The sequence below is a fragment of the Orbicella franksi genome, chromosome 6 (assembly GCF_964199315.1).
Source record: "Orbicella franksi chromosome 6, jaOrbFran1.1, whole genome shotgun sequence".
Classification (NCBI taxonomy): Eukaryota; Metazoa; Cnidaria; class Anthozoa; order Scleractinia; family Merulinidae; genus Orbicella; species Orbicella franksi.
The window spans coordinates 20,342,562-20,358,745 of NC_138150.1; the positions used below are offsets into that span (position 1 = coordinate 20,342,562).

The 16,184-nt window shown below is 38.9% G+C and overlaps 2 protein-coding genes across 6 annotated transcripts in view; both read right to left on the reverse strand.

Moving 5' to 3' along the window:
- LOC145490859 (3'-5' exoribonuclease HELZ2-like) overlaps nt 1-5,346 on the reverse strand; it is a 53,906-nt gene extending 48,560 nt beyond the window's left edge. Inside the window, exons 1-2 of one of the 5 annotated variants that reach the window (XM_081469970.1) lie at nt 4,948-5,346; nt 4,163-4,282 (exon numbers count right to left, since the gene is read on the reverse strand). In XM_081469970.1, the coding sequence (XP_081326096.1) occupies nt 4,163-4,214 (52 nt within the window). In that variant the 5' untranslated portion in view covers nt 4,215-4,282; nt 4,948-5,346. The other 4 variants (XM_081469973.1, XM_081469971.1, XM_081469969.1 and 1 more) reach the window with 4 other exon arrangements.
- A 5,992-nt stretch (nt 5,347-11,338) lies between these two features.
- Nucleotides 11,339-16,184, reverse strand: part of LOC145490855 (3'-5' exoribonuclease HELZ2-like) — a 40,586-nt gene continuing 35,740 nt past the window's right edge. Inside the window, exons 38-39 of the mRNA XM_081469960.1 lie at nt 15,324-15,491; nt 11,339-14,560 (exon numbers count right to left, since the gene is read on the reverse strand). Of these exons, the coding sequence (XP_081326086.1) occupies nt 14,457-14,560; nt 15,324-15,491 (272 nt within the window). The 3' untranslated portion in view covers nt 11,339-14,456. The remainder of the gene's footprint in view (nt 14,561-15,323; nt 15,492-16,184) is intronic.

Sequence of the window (16,184 nt, forward strand, 5' to 3'; positions counted from 1 at the left end):
TTCTTCTTCAACGCAATATCCATTGTGCATTTTATGCCGTGGGATCAAGACAACCCAGACACTTTATGTCAAATAAAAACGTCTTAAATTAAATCATTGGATCGAAATGTGGTGTTCATTCAAAATGAGGCAAATAAAATATCTCTCTTATAAGCCGTAATAGGCAGAACTCTTTTTTCATCACTATTGAACTATTGTTATTATGATATCGACGAATATCGATATCAGATTCAGTGATAGCAATCTCATGAAACTGATTGCTGGCTTAGTCAGGTGCTGTCGTCCAAATCGAAACATCAATTATTTAAAGAAAACGACAAATGCTTGAACAAGTGAAAGTGCTGCCGGCTGTGTCGAGCGTTTGTTTCGTTATAAGACGCTCACATAATTATGACATATCGATGCGCATGTCGATGCCGGTTCCTCATTTGCAAGTACTCGCCTTAGACTTTGGTCTTGATATACTGCACACTGGTAAAACTGTCCTGAAGGGTTTTTCATTTTTTGTCATAGCCGTTAATGGCTATTCCTTCATAAGAATCGACTGGCATCATCACCTTACACTAACTTTAAATTGCAATTTAAAGATACCATTTCCTCATAGACGTCATTATATCTCTCGTATGCAAAATTCGCTTCAAGTCATTTGTTTGTATTTTCTAAAAGGACATACACGTAGCTAAAAACGATCGATTGCATCGGTTAATCAGGATTTTGCTGGCGACTATCGATTATGACAACACAAAAATATCTTTCTATTGACCGATCCTCGATCAAAATTCAATTAACAAAACTTCAATCATCTTTGCGCTGCCAAACTCACCTGAAATCCACTACAAATTTCACTGATCTTAATTTGTTAAATGTCGGGTATCAGACTGGAATGCTTAAGTCCTCTTGATATCATTTTTAGGTCTCCGTATTCAGATGGTTTGCTGGGAAATGTTTTTTTTTTAGGAAAACTGAAAGTGTTTATTTTCTCGGACGACTGGTACTAATTGGCATGTATTTTGTTTTGCTGTACCGCTGACTAGGAAAAGCACCAGCTCGTGAACACATTAATTGAGTTTCACCTAAAGTGAGGACTGGGGACGAACCCAAGAAGCAAAACAAAATACGGAAAGAAACATTTTTCGGCAGGAAATAAAAGATAAAAAATCCATATTCGCTAGAGAAAATCGTAGCATATTGTATTAAACAATTTATGCACAACCATTATGCTTCTCGGATTTAGGCGAATATACTGTATTAACATTTTAACATTTCTCGGAAAAGCAAAGGGATACGCAGAATCACAACACGAATATCAATCATTATCATAACTGGGACGAGCCCCGTCAGACCACAAAACTAAAACAAAACGTTCACTGAGTTTGTCAAAAGAAACAAAGACGCTTTTCTTCTGCTGATAATTAGGCCATATTGTCTTTTTTTTATAAGTACTTAAAACACATGTCACAAAATCACGCGTTAGGATCGTCATTTCCTGCTTCCTGGTTCCAAGAAGATCTCCTAAATATTGTACCTTACACTTTCAGTAAACGTCAGGTTTGTCGGAATTCACATAACAATATTAGAACGAAATCTTCCAGCATAACTTGGAAGAGCCATAGGACACCCAGAGTAATAAACATGCTACGTCATAATAGGTCTTGAAATATCAGGAACATGAACTTGACCTGTAACCATAAATTATATTAGACATCATCATCTGGACCCGTCAAAGGGAAAAACAAAACCCTTTCCTGGCGCTGCAAATTAGAAGTTTCTCATCCATCAGATTATCAGTTCCAGTTTTATCAGTTCCAAAACTGACGAACATCCCCGACCTTTTAATTTAATATAGAAGTCTCCCCCCCTCCCCCCCCCCCCCCCACCTAGGGGAAAAATCGTCCATTAAAATATTGGCCCACGTCAGCTTTCTGAAAATCGGCTGAATAAAGTCCGCGGTCCCGTCCACCCGTCTACGTTTACGCCTATAGAGCGACATTTCCTCGCCTTTCGCCCACCCATAAAATATATTAAGGGGAGGGTTTCACGGTGCGGCGAATGTCTCTAAATCAAAATACTTTTGTTCGCTTGTTATCAATGTTATCGCTTTAGAAACCCCACGCAGATGTAGTTCAGTAATCACATGCTATAGTTAGTTGTGGCAAAAGGTAGGATGACCAAAATTCTCAGTAGATTTCAGTGGATTTACCGACGCTGTCGACCGTTGAGTTTAGTTTTGACCCGTACGATATATCCTACGTTTGAGGATTTTACGGCTATTTGCATGCGAAATAAGGTAACTTGTTTACGATTGGCTCATAAAAAATGAGAAACTGGGGCTGTGTCAAAAAGCGTGCACAGGCGAGTAAATAATACAGACATGCGCCGAACCGTGAAACCCTCCGTTCAAAGCCTGATATTTTCGTAACTGCTCTTCAAAGTGAATCAATTCGTGGACGGAGAACCATCTTGGTTTACATATTCCCGTGTGGACGGGATAAACAGATACACATGTTAACGATGCATTTGGCAAGAAAATATGCTCGGCTATTTGTCCGCGGACACTACCTGTGAGCTTTGAGGAACAGATAATGTCCAAGAAAAATATCCGAACATATTTTCAAAGTCAATTGGAGGGTATTGTGTTTATTATTCAACTTCTGTGGTCGATCATTAAATTTATCGGTGAAAGAGGGAGAGTGACAGTTTTGCGTGCGCACGCCGACCAGTCCGGCAAACAGGTTTGCTACTGTACAAATAACTGTACAATATCGCTCTTTATTTGTACTGTTTTTTGGATGGTATTAGCTGCAGTTGGATAATAATCTCGGATGTTCTCCGGTTTTAGCAGGGGAATATTCGGTCACGTGACGCGTTTACACTAATCGCGCGCGAGTGAAAATATTTGATGGACTATAATGACGAATATGCTCAAAATTCAATATATCCAACTGTGAAGCTACAGCGAGGTTCGTTGGTAGCTATCTCGTGACTTACGAACAGCGGATGAGGTAATAACTTATAAAAACACCACGTCAAAGAATTTGTGGTAAGATTGCCATAGTTACGTTAGTATCCCTTCGTGATAACTCCGGCTTTTCCTAGAAATGTTGGCCTTAGGCTGTCCACGTATTTATTTGTACGTAACGTCTGTAGGCGAATATTCCATATGGTTTACGCCGCGTTAACGCCTGCCCACACGGAAACGATAAACGGATACGTACAAACGAAATGTCTAGAGCGCCTGCGTACACTGAACATGGCGGCTCCATTAAGAATTAGATCAGTGTCATCTTTAGTAATCTCCTACAACATCACAATTTCTTGACTTTATCCACTAAATGGTTTTCGAATAATTTTTTTACAGCCGATTTCAGTGCAGTGTATAGACCCGGGTTTTTGAAACATGATTCGCCCGTCATGATTCGACCGCGAGGCTACTGCAGCTCTGCTAATTTCGTAAATCAGTGATGCCTGATATCAAGTTAAAAGACTATTTCGACAAAATTTAAGGTAAAAGCCTTGGTAGCATGCATTCATTTAAGATGAGTCACGATTTTCAGCTTTTAGCGGCAAAAACAGTTCTACGGTTTAACTCGCGCATTACGTCTCGCATTCAACAGGTCATGAACCTCAAAAACTGTTTAGTAGCAATTAGATTCAGCGGTATTTTCACTGAATTCATCACAGGAGACGAAAATGAACACTAACACGCCGGTGCGATGACAGAAATTGTCGCTTGCAATAATTTATTTTCAAGCCATCATCAATCGCTGATGAGTGCAAACATTTCTTGACAGGAAGGCGTGACACGTTCTCGACTCGTTGAAAAGAAGAGAAAATTGAACAATTCAGTTACGGGGTAAAATACCTAATTGTGCATACGCTTTGGCGACATTGTAGTGTCATTTGTTGTCGTATTTTGGCGAGATGTCGTTCAAGTTGAAGCACAATGAGCGCAGAAAAATGCGAATGACAAAATGAAACTAACATGTTTATACTGTTGCGCCGCCGAAGCGATGCAAATTTTAAAATCTACGCTTGGCAATATACACTAATGTTCATGATGCTAAAAATTCAACAAGGATACACATTAAAGGAAAATATAATTTGCCACCGAAAAATACTAGCAGAATGTATTTCTCTGGTCAAATGTTGCTATTTTAAATACCCTTTTTGTGCCAGTCGCAGGCTAACTTTGTTACGGACGTACTTTTTGCCATTCTTCTGGCGTGATTGGTAGTCCAAAATTCCAACGACGCTGCTAACACACCATCGTCTCCTATCGGGCCTGTTAGTGACAGAATGCGAGCTTCAGCGAGTTTCTGTTCACAAATTACATTTTGTCGGCTATGACATTGGCAACCGCAAGAAATACCAGTTCTACCGCCGAACCTCGAATTGCCCCTTTCCAAACGCTCAAGGTTCTTCTTCTGCTAGAAAACAAATCGTAGCGACACCTTTTGCTTTGTCATCCTTTATTTATACATAAAGCAGGCTCTGCCTCCCACTTATTATGGAAGAGTTTTGCTGTCCGTTTCCACGATCTCGCAACTATCCTCCATTTTCCATACCACCACGTACAGGTGCTTCTTGTCAGAATAAAGTGATTATGGTCGAATCGTGACGGGCGAATCATGTATGGGCGAATCATGTAAAAAAACCCGGGTCTTTGCACTGCACTGAAATCGGCTGTAATTGCGACAGGATTGCGTGACAGTGCAAGCCAAGAATTGTTTTGCTGGGGTCAACATAAATTAGTTTCTTTCAGCTTAAATGTATAATAATTCGCTACATGGGTTTCATTCTTGTAAAGACACATAACTCTGTTACAAGAATATAACGAGGGAATATCGTTTAGTTCGAGATTTTAACTTAATTATACTTAACGAAGTTTCTCAGAGCGTTTTAGATAGGTGTATTCGAACAGATACATTGGTAAACAAATTCCCTAACCTTTCTGCTCTTGTTGCTCAGACGTTCTTGAGTTCGTGCTGGGATTCTACTTGACGGTGACGCTTCTGAAGCTGCTTTTTATCAAGTTGAAGAGTTGATAGCCCTGGTAGCTCCTTTGGTATAACATGATTCTTGATAAATTTACTCAAAATGTTCGCTCGTAAATTGATCTCTCGTAAGGCTTGCAGACCGACCCGATCCGAAAACGCTTAACGTCCTTTAGTGTTGGTCTACCGCGAACGGTGTGTTCGTTTGTATGTGATTTCATCGCCCTAGAAATCATGGAATACGTGCTAACATTTCACGATGACAACTTCTGTAAATTCCATGTGCTGTACGCATGCGCTTTAGAGACCTAACGGCGATTTGTGACTGAACGAGGAAAAAAAAAAAAGTAAAAAGAGAGAGAGAGCCGAAATTTAAACCCGGGCCTCGCTGCCTGGGTAATAATTAATAAGTGGTTTTTATTGTACCGTGCTATTAGGTTGTTTTCGTATCTTAAGAATGGAACGAATTAACAAACCAGCACTTGAATAAAAAGAGATTTTATTTCCCAAGTTACCCACGTTTTCAGATTTTTAAAATGTAAAACTGTTAATATCTCCTAAAGTATATACTTGGGACACACATCAGTACACGGTTACGTAAGGTCACGTAAGTTATCTAGATATTAATATAATTATAACTTACAAATATACATATTGATGCTGGATGGCGATTCAGTTCAAGCCATGGTCCATATGCTAAATTTATAAATTAACGCTCCTTTCGAAAGTCTTGTTATGATATTTACTTTCATAATATAATAAGTGTCTATAATAAGTGTCTATAAAAGGATTTTCTTCGGGCTAAGCCTATAGAATTAAAAAGATAAACTTAAACTTTGAAGATATTTCCGTATAAGTTATCTAGATAACAATAATATTTACAAATATACATATTGGTACTGGATGCCGAATCAGTACAGGCTATGATTCATATCTTAAATTAAATTAACCCTCTTTGGAAAGCCTTGTTATATCATTTACACTCATAAGTGTCTATAAAAGGTTTTTCTCGTTTTTCAGACTAAAACTATATAGAATTTAAAACATAAGCTTAAAACTTTAAAGGCTTTTGCGTATTCTTGCATTCTTTATGCTTGTTTTTTCCTACTATTCCTGTAAGTCTGGTACGAGTGGACAGTAAGATGTGTATTGGCTTTATCATGTGGTCTCTATTATAGCCATGCACTGTGGTGGGGACTGCACCATAATGAAATCATGTCCTAGATCCAGTAGTCCATGCGAGCTAGTTGTGAAAGACTCAACAGGAAGTGGATCGAGTTAGAGTGTAGGCTTCTGGAAAATGATTTAACCCTCGCTCACGTTTTATCCCTAGATTAGCACAACTGTTCTGTAGGTTACAGTCACGATTCTATTTCAAAGACATCGAAGTGTGCTGTCTAATTAACAATTAGATTAATATGAACTTGAGATTTCTATGAGGTCGTAATAACTAATTAGGCCGGGGGTCTAGTCAACTGTCATCTCATAGTAATCGAAAGCGTATTATCCATTAGTTTCAGTAGAACTCTAACTGAAATTTCCTTCAAATAATGTTTTTCAAGTATTTCTTTACTTGGTATAAATCTTTACGCTTTAGAAAAATTGAGCACATTGAATTCTTGTTCAATACGCTCGCTTATCGGATTTTTCACCAATTTCGAGCGTTTGAATCAAAGAAACTTTGAATGTCTTTCGTTTAGTCTCCTCCGGAATACAATGATTCACTTGCTTTTAACTGTACATCCAAAACTTCGGAAAAACGAGAAGGCGTCACCATTTCGTAGTCGACTTACAGCCACTGCAAACTTATGGCTGATAGCTCAGCCAATCAGATTGCAGCATTTGCGTTGTAGAATTCTACTAATACAGGATATAAACGACGTTTAGTCGCGACTGGTAATTCCTCTTTTCAGAAGGTAGTGGCCATTTTCAGTTCCACTTGAGTACAGGCGGGTAGTTGAATTCAAGGCCAGCCTCCACTTTCTACTAAGCAGGCTTTCTTTTGACAATGATCAATGAGCTCCACATTTCACAAACCTCTAGCAAATTCTTGTTACCTGTAAAAGAGAAACCACATAAAAATTTCAAGCATGCACAGGGGTTTTTCCACAGCGTACAAACGTAGCGAGCAAGTGTAGAGCGTAGCATGTAATCAATTATAGTGACACCACTGATAAATAATTATCCCAAACACTCACAAGTTTTCACTTATCTTACCGATGATAACAAGTCCTCGTTACGCTCTGGTCAGAGCAACATTGATTTGATGCTCATCGGTCACAAATCCCAGGTTCTCTCCTAGCCACTCGCCGTCAGGCTCGTGGTTTATCTGGAGGTCTGGTAACCAGCGGACCAAGGATGTGATCATAAAATCGAATTCACTGCCTACGGGAAAAATGATTTATGGTCACTAGTCTCCTGGGTAGGCTCAGCCGGTGAATGGCACTTTTTTCCCATTTGTAGGCAAGGTCGAGGTTTTTACTGCTAATGATAATCACGATGCTAGCCAGATGAGAGTAGGCGAAGTTAGATTCTAATGAACATGATAGGATGAAAGCACTACGGCATTAATTAAAGAAGAAATACCACGGATACAAGCTAATGCAAAAGGTTTCAAGTTTGTTTAATTGGTTGTGAAATTCACAATAGTCTTGACCATCGATTTACTTGCAGTGGCAGCGCATAGCGGATGGAACCCGGCCACGATTTAGATCGGAAGTTGGCAATTCCATGACCACCAAGTGGCGACCCAAACTTTATGAGGAAAGAAAAGACAAAGCAAAAGTGTGTCAGCAGGATCCCATACTAAGGACGCAGTTTTAATTTGATATTCTTGTTGATCCCAACTATATTGGCACCACGCGTTTTCCAAGTGTCTGATAAAGTTTTGAACGACTAGTAGATTTATACTAAAACAATTAGATTATTCGCTCTCGCTTTCTATGCGTGATAGTTGACTCGGGCTGCGCCCTCTTCAGCTATCCCGCGATAGAAATCTCGAGCTCATAATTTAATTGCTTAATAGCTGGACAGAGGCGAAACGCAGAACCTAATGTCATCCGACAGAAACTGAGATTGTGTATGAAAGCCTTAGCATAAACCAGCTGACAATATATTTCTATAAAGAATACCGATATGCGACAAACTCGATAATCCAGATGTCGACTATAACGATCGCCATGCATGGAATTGCCAATGCCAATCAGATTGCAAAACAGTAGAGTTATTGTTGATGCTTTTTGATTATCTGTTTCTTTTTGATTTGGTTTGTTCCCCCGACGGAGGTGACCTTGTGATAGACTTACCTGATATTTGTTTTAAAGTATCACGGCCTACCTTGGCTTTTGACAAAGTGGCAAGCAAATAAGCAGATCGAGACAAGAAATACAAACAAACAGGTAGACCGCAAAGAAAAAAACAGCCAACCAAACAAACAACCAGTCAACAAACCAATCAACCAACCAACCAACCAACCAACCAACCAACCAACCAACCAACCAACCAATCAACCAACCAACCAACCAAACAACCAACCAACCAATCAACCAATCAACCAACCAACCAACCAACCAACCAACCAATCAACCAACCAACCAACCAACCAACCAACCAAACAAATGAAAAAGCTTGGTTAAAGTTGCTTCCGAGGGAAAAGTAGTGATATTATCAAGTAAACGGGCAAATAATTCGTGAAAGAACCCTTACTCAACCAGTCTGCTTTCTTGCATGGGTCCGATCAGTGTTTTCTCTGATCATAATCTCTATTGTTTATACAGTCACCCGATCGACTGATGACAAGTAACATTACTACAGTACATATTTGTGAGATCTACTTACATTGGGCCTCAAATGCTTGCACCACACTGCTAACTTAAAGGCTGGAACAAAATCTCCAAGACACGCTATTGCTTTCATCTTGATAAAAACAGATTTTGCAAGCAAATTCTTATTGTTGCTGCAATCCGCATGCTCAAAGAATCTAAGGCCGGTGTAAAATTAAGGACAGTATGTGTTGTTGGGAGATGTCGTTCAAATGCTGACAAGGTAAGCTTAATTGTGAAGACGTCCGCCAAAAAAAGGAAGGCGGTAGATACGGAAGCCAACAACTAACTTATATGTACCTCCATCGCAGTCCTGGATGGTCTCAAGATATTTGCCCTAAGTGAAACAACATGTATAAGTTGTCAGTGACACAGAAAAAAGAATTGTTAGCACCAGAGTTGATGCAAAAAGTAAAAGTCGATTCTGTTCGAAAGCTATGTTACATGCCTCGTAAAATTAATAATGATAATAATAATAATAATAATAATAATAATAATGATAGTGATAGTGATAGTGATAGCGATAGCGATAGTGATAATGGCAATGGCAATGGCAATGGTAATGGTGATGCCCCAGGACCATGGTATGGTCTCGGCCCTAAGGACTCTACGCAAGCATTACGTGAGGACGATAATAATAATAATGATAATAATACTAATAAAACTTTATTTAAGTGTCAAACCATGTAGCCTAGGAGAGACCCATACTAATAAGGGGACACAGACTAATACAAAGTACAAAACTGAGAAGGCTAAAATATCAACACTAAAATATGAATGATACAAAATGCAGTCTAAAATGTTTCAAAGATAAAGCTAAACATTATAGGTAACTATTGATAGCTGATCTAATGTAAAAATATATTAATTTTACTACTAAGATTTAAGAATGTCATGTTGAGCAGAGGATACAACCCTTGCAGTCGGCTTCTATTTACTTAGTTACATCTTCGCCATGAATGCGCCTTTTAAAATCATTAACTGTTTTGGCTGATCTGTGATCCTTAGACAGTTCTCCCCATGATTCGGGTCCTAAATATCGCAGTGAGTGCCTACCGTTCGTTACAGAGTTATACCTAGGAGTGGAAAAATCAAATTGCCTCAAATCGTACCTCGAGTTATGTTCATTAAAAAGATAAACTTACCATTTTATAGAAACACACGGCTCTCTTGCAAAAAAGCTTTTCGGCAATGACAGAAGTATCCATGAGAGGTAAAGTTAGGGTAATTCAACGCAAAAGTAAAAGTTGCTGCTGCCTCTTCATATAGTTGTGCTTGAAATTTTTCATCATCCTCCTTCTTCAATCCCAATAAAAATGGATCCTGCAAATGCGATCGATAAACTGCGGTGATTAGAGACAAGGACGGATGACTTTCAAAAGTGACGGAATTTAAACTGAACTGAAAGCTGCATGTATGCGATGCAAGGACTAGATTGGCAGTGTTAATGTCATTCAACTAAGTTTACAAACGGCGCGCATGTCATGTCCATGTCATTTCCCACTTGTTGTTTTTTGCCACATTAACTTCCGGTCGTTTTGTAAAATTAAAATCCAATAAAATTAAGCTATAATTTCCAAGTACGCTACCGAATTTAATAAAACAATCATTCTATTCGCGCTTGTTGGATATAGGATCGGTTATAGCCAACTCGGCCCTAGGGACCTCATTGGCCTGGCTATGTACCATCTCATTTCCAACGCGGGCTCATGGAATAATTGTTAAATAGCCTCGTCAATGACCACATTCAAAAGGCCGTCGATAAAATCCGGAACATGGAGCATTCCGGAACATCCCGGAACATCCCGGAACATCCCGGAACATTCCGGAACATCCCGGAACATCGAATAATTATCATAATTACGCGAAAAATATGTAAAATAAAATTTTAAAAAAGTAAATGAAACAAAAATAAACTGGTATCAGCTCGGAAAATAGAAACAAAACAAAAACATAAAAAAAAGGAAAGAAGAAAGAAAAATGAAAGAAAAATGAAAGTGGCTGCAATGAGTGAAGGCTAACAACAACAACAAGAACAACAGCAAGAAAACCTTTATTAGCGTGTCTGGGGTATTTAGCATTGCTGCTAATTGGGGATACACGCAAAAAAAGAAATTATGAATATAAAAATGAATAAGTATATATTAAAAAGTTAATAAGCAACTAGGAAGAGTAATCCATTCCTTCCAGTCGTTCATCGTCAGTTTAATCACGTGACTGTCGTTTATTCCCAGATTTCGTTCTTCACAGAAAACTAAGGTGGTGGCGTTCGAACTCCTTAATCAGACCTAAAAGTATGGGTACACGAGTGTGATTTCTTTATTCAATTCATTACGTCGGTACAAAGATATGCGCATACATGATTTCTCATGAAGAAATAGTCTCTCCATGAGATAGAAATAGAAACTCTTCGGCATCGAGTTTCTTGTCTAAACTAGTTCGGACTGCTCGACCTTTGATGACAGTAAACAAATACAAACACAAAATTCAAAAACATGTGGCGACGCGCGCGCTGTCGTGCGGGGTCGCTGGTCAACACTTTATTGTCTCTAGAAATATTTGTTACAAGTGTTGGCGATCTGAAATTGAATTCTAAGTGTCGCCCACAGTTCAAATGCATCTCCTGGAAAATGTTTGTCCAGTACAAGTTAATACTTAATTAATTAAAACTACTTTTACTGCAGGCTATAATCTATTCATCGCTAGTTCAACTTCACGTGCAGATCGTTATCTGACATTCGATCAAACTTAGTTTTCTATCGAGCCATTCGAACACCACCAAAGTAAACAAGAAATGCGAAAACCGCGCGTGAACGCGCTGCTCTATAAATCTTTGATTACCACTAGTGTATCAATAATAACTTGCTTGTTACTCGAGCTTCCGGAAAGGCCGAGTCTGCACTTAGTGGGGCATAGTGCCAGGCGTTCCTAGCGGAGCGGCGCCAAAAATTGGGGATGATAAATAGCAACATGAAGATGGAATAGGGACAAAACTATGAATACTGACTTAACAAGCGACTGTATGATGCTCAGACAAACACCTCAGGTGTTGAAGAAATCAGGGATCAAAAAAGGAGACGCAATGAATAACCCGGCATTCATCGTCAGAATCGTCCATGTTTGTGTTGAAAAACAGAGTGCTGAAAAGCGACGTGGCGCAATTGGCGGGAAAGAAGAGGATCCTCTACTCATTGTGGTCAGTTGAATGAATACCCAACGCTCCCTACCCCTCTGCTACCGACTCCCCTATCTCCAATAATATCTTTTCATATTTCAAGCTGATACCAGTTTATTTTTGTTTATTTCAGTTTTAAAAATTTAATTTTACATATTTTTCGCATAATTATGATAATTATTCGATGTTCCGGGATGTTCCGGAATGTTCCATGTTGCTGGTTTTATCGACGGCCCATTCAAAATACCTTGTTTTTTTTTTTCTTTCTGAGTTTCCGGCCTCTTTTCTGGGAAACTTAGTGCTCCTTGGTCTAATTGGTTAACTTGTCTCAACATATCATTTACCTAACAACCTGTTAGGGGTAAATTCCGACAAGCGACGTGGCCTTGAAACAGCGACACGAGAGCCACGAACTGCCGACGAACGACAGACTACTCCAACGAAATAGGGAAAGCGACACCAATGTCAAAACAGACCGACAGCGAGTTTCGGATTTGTGAAAGCAGTGAATGTTTTAAACAATAACGACCAGTACTACCACTCTTTTTTAAGTTGTACAAATACCCAATTCTTGATACGCATGTTAAGATTAACTGCACTTGTATTAAGATTATTTCAGTCTACATGATTCAATACATGCGGCAAATGCGCTCATAGCATTCCCATAGCAGCCTTCACCATGTCACATGGTTGAAAATTATTATAATTTTTATTATTGTTTAACACACGTGTTGACAGTCACGCAAACATGAACAGAGATTGAACGGTCGTCTGCTCACTGAAGGCCGCAAAACCCGAACAAAGAGTGAGTCGGCTCCGAAGAAGAACAACAAGCTGGCAAATTCGCATGCGCACACTCTTGGATACCCCATCCAAATCCCTTGATAGTTCATACCGACGAGGGAATAGATTTTCCGCTAATTTTCAAACGTGGGAAACTTCGATTTAATTTGCTATGTTCTATTTAACCTATTCAAGATATCTATTAGCAGATTTGCACGTTGTCGTCATTTGACTACAACTACCAGAATTCCTTTCGTTATTTCTTTATTACTTAAATTTTGAATTCCCAGTGGGGTTTGAAAAACAATTGCCCTGATTAACATAAGAAACAGAAAAGGTGAAGGACTCTGGTAGTTGTAGTCAAGTGTTATTTGTGTTTATATTTGCTTCCTTCATGTTATTTTCAAAATTAACAAATTATATGTGTTACATATATTGTTTCACTTGTGCTGAACTATTGAGATGCATTCAAACAGAATGAAAACCTAGGTAGAAAATTTATTTAAGTTGCTCAATGCTTTCTGTCTCATATTAATGACAAATAAATTGCAAATTAGGAATAAATATCCTCCCCCATATGTACCACCCTATAGGGGGACTCATGCTGACCTAATTGTTTACATTTTCGCTCATTTTGCATACGGCTTTGCGTACAGAAGGAAACATGAAAACATTAATAAAGATATGAATTGACTCTAGGCAGCTAAAGAGCTAGCGAAACTTAATACACATTTTTAGCTCTTTGGGTGTAATATCCAAGGAGATATTGTCTTTCAAAACCTGCAAAATTTCTGGGTGGCAAAAGCGCTAACGAGCTCATACACTCTTTGTAAAATTTTGAGTTTTTAAACCCTTGTTGCACAAAAAGTATTCAATACGTCAGGCTCAAATTCATTGGCAGAGTTAATCGCAATATAGCCTTTCAATATTTAAAACTGATTTCTTTGTAGCTCCATCAGAAACTGAATTGCTTATGCTAATAAGGCAAAAATTGTAAACAAGGACTCCCCTATACTAGCTGCACATATGCCCTCAACTCATATAATGGAATTTTTTGTAGAAAATTGAAAAGGACTAAACTTAAAACTAATTGGTACAATGCAAAAAAATATAAAAACGGCGCGAAAATCGCAAGGCCATTGTCATTGCAAATGCTTGCCACTTTTTCTTGTTTAATTAAGAGCCTTCAAAGTAGCAACTATTTTCAGAACACTTCAATTCCTAGCTTGCGTAAAAAAGAAACAGCTCTTTTCTGAGAACCCTAAATTACCCAATAAAATAAAACCTAAAAGGCTCAATCATGTCAAGGATCGCTTACGGTCAAAGCTCGTAATTCCAGGAGATTCTAGATCTCGGCATTGTAAGGCTATGAGCCATGATTAGCTGATCAAACCTAGAATGATAGGATCTATCATAGCTCTTTCGAGTCAACTCAGTCTGCAAACTCAGCATACTGTTGTATAGGAGAAGGCATATACAAACTGAGAGAAGGCATCGTCGATTTTGTTGAATATCAACATTTTACGAGTAGCGGTGAATGGTTCATTACGTCATTTCTATTTGCGTTTGCCCAGCTGCCTTGACTTTGGCTTCGGTATTTCAATATAAAGCCAACATAATCGTCTCCAATAATTTTCTGCAAATTGTATGAATCGTGCATATGATGGTGTGGCAATTTCAGATTCAGTTTCTGGGCCATTCAGATTCATCTACCAGACAATGATTTTTTTCATAGAATTCTATCAACTCCTGCCACATGGGATGGACCCTCAGTAGGTTCTTGTTACCTGAGGGGATAAAGAGAACAAGTTTAATGGAAATGTAGTTAGTACTGCTGAGTAAGGATAAATAAAAAAAACGCCTTAGCAAATTTGCGCTAAAATCTTCTCTCATGTCAAGAGATGTACATATTAAAAAAAGGTATGCTTCGGAACAGATGGTCCATACCGCCTTAGCTTAGCCTAGTTACCAGGAGTAGTTCTAGCCCGTCCTTGATGGGATTCTAAGCCATTGAGGATTCATCCCCAGCATTGATTCGCCGGTGCTGATTTGCACACCCGTTGTTGGGAAGACGCACTGTGAGGGTAAAGTTCAGTGCCAAAGAACACAATGCAATGACCCCGCCCTGGGCTCGAATCCGGACCGCTCGATGCAGAGGCAAGCGCTAATTGTTAGGATACCACGTTTCCGACTTCCAAAGTCAAAGACGCGACTAATAGTACTCTAATGCAGACCACATGCTAGTTCAATAACATTAACACGTTTATGATGGATGGAAATAATATTTTAGTTTCAATTAGCTGTTCTATTTCAGGAAACTGCTATCAATTTAACAAAGAAAAGCAGTTTTGCAAATTGCAACAGCTGCAATCTTTTCCTTATTGAAAGGGGCCAGAGTACAGCAGACAAATATAGCTTGCAAGTGTCCCTGATACTCGCACGCTATCTCAACTCTGGCGTACACTTTTGATTAGGAGAAAAACGAAGGAAAGGAAAGGAAATCAAAAAGAAAAATTTACAAATAATAAAGCATCTTATGATCCTACATACCGATTATACAGAGTCCTTTTCGAGCTCGAGTAAGCCCCACATTCATTTGATGTTCATCCGTTAAGAAACCCAAATGCTCCCGGAGCCAGTAAAGTGAAGGCTCAGGGTCGATTTCGTCCTTACCCAGGGAGCGCACCAAAGATAAGATGACGTAATCCCATTCACTTCCTGAGAATGAATTTTTGAAAGGTATGTGAATTGCACAAATCGCGCCACCGAGAACGCTATCATGTGAAAAGGAGATAGCGTTGCAGAAACCACAACAATAACAACTGCTACAACAACAACAAAAATAGCAACAACAAAAGCAATTAGAACAACAGCAACGACCAAAACAACAATAAACAACAAAAAGGTGAAACGAGGAAATTTTTGATATAGATTGGAAACCGCGACATACATTGAATAGGTGATTTGCTGCATGCTGTGCTACTTTAAATTTCCAGTCAAGTGGAAGCATTAATTAGGATATCTGCGATATTGCAATTAAGAGTTCATGTTAGAGACTGGTCAAAAAGTACAGGGGCGGGGGGAGGGGTGGGTCGGAGCATTTGAAAATGAGGTGGTTAGAAAACACATGGCCCACCCCTTCCATTTGGCACAAAACTGAGTGACTGAGTACCCCATCCCTAAGTAAAGGTTGAAAATCAGGTGACCCACCTCTATAAAACATGACATTTTTGGTGCATAATCCAACAAAATCGCATTTTGTGAATGAAATTGTGATCATATTTACGTTTTAGATTTATTTCTTAACAATAAAACAAAATCATCTAAAAATAACATTGTTTCCCTTTACTCTTGCAACTTTAAGTCATGTCTGCAAACTCTAAGAAAACTTGACCGTAAATCTTTCACACT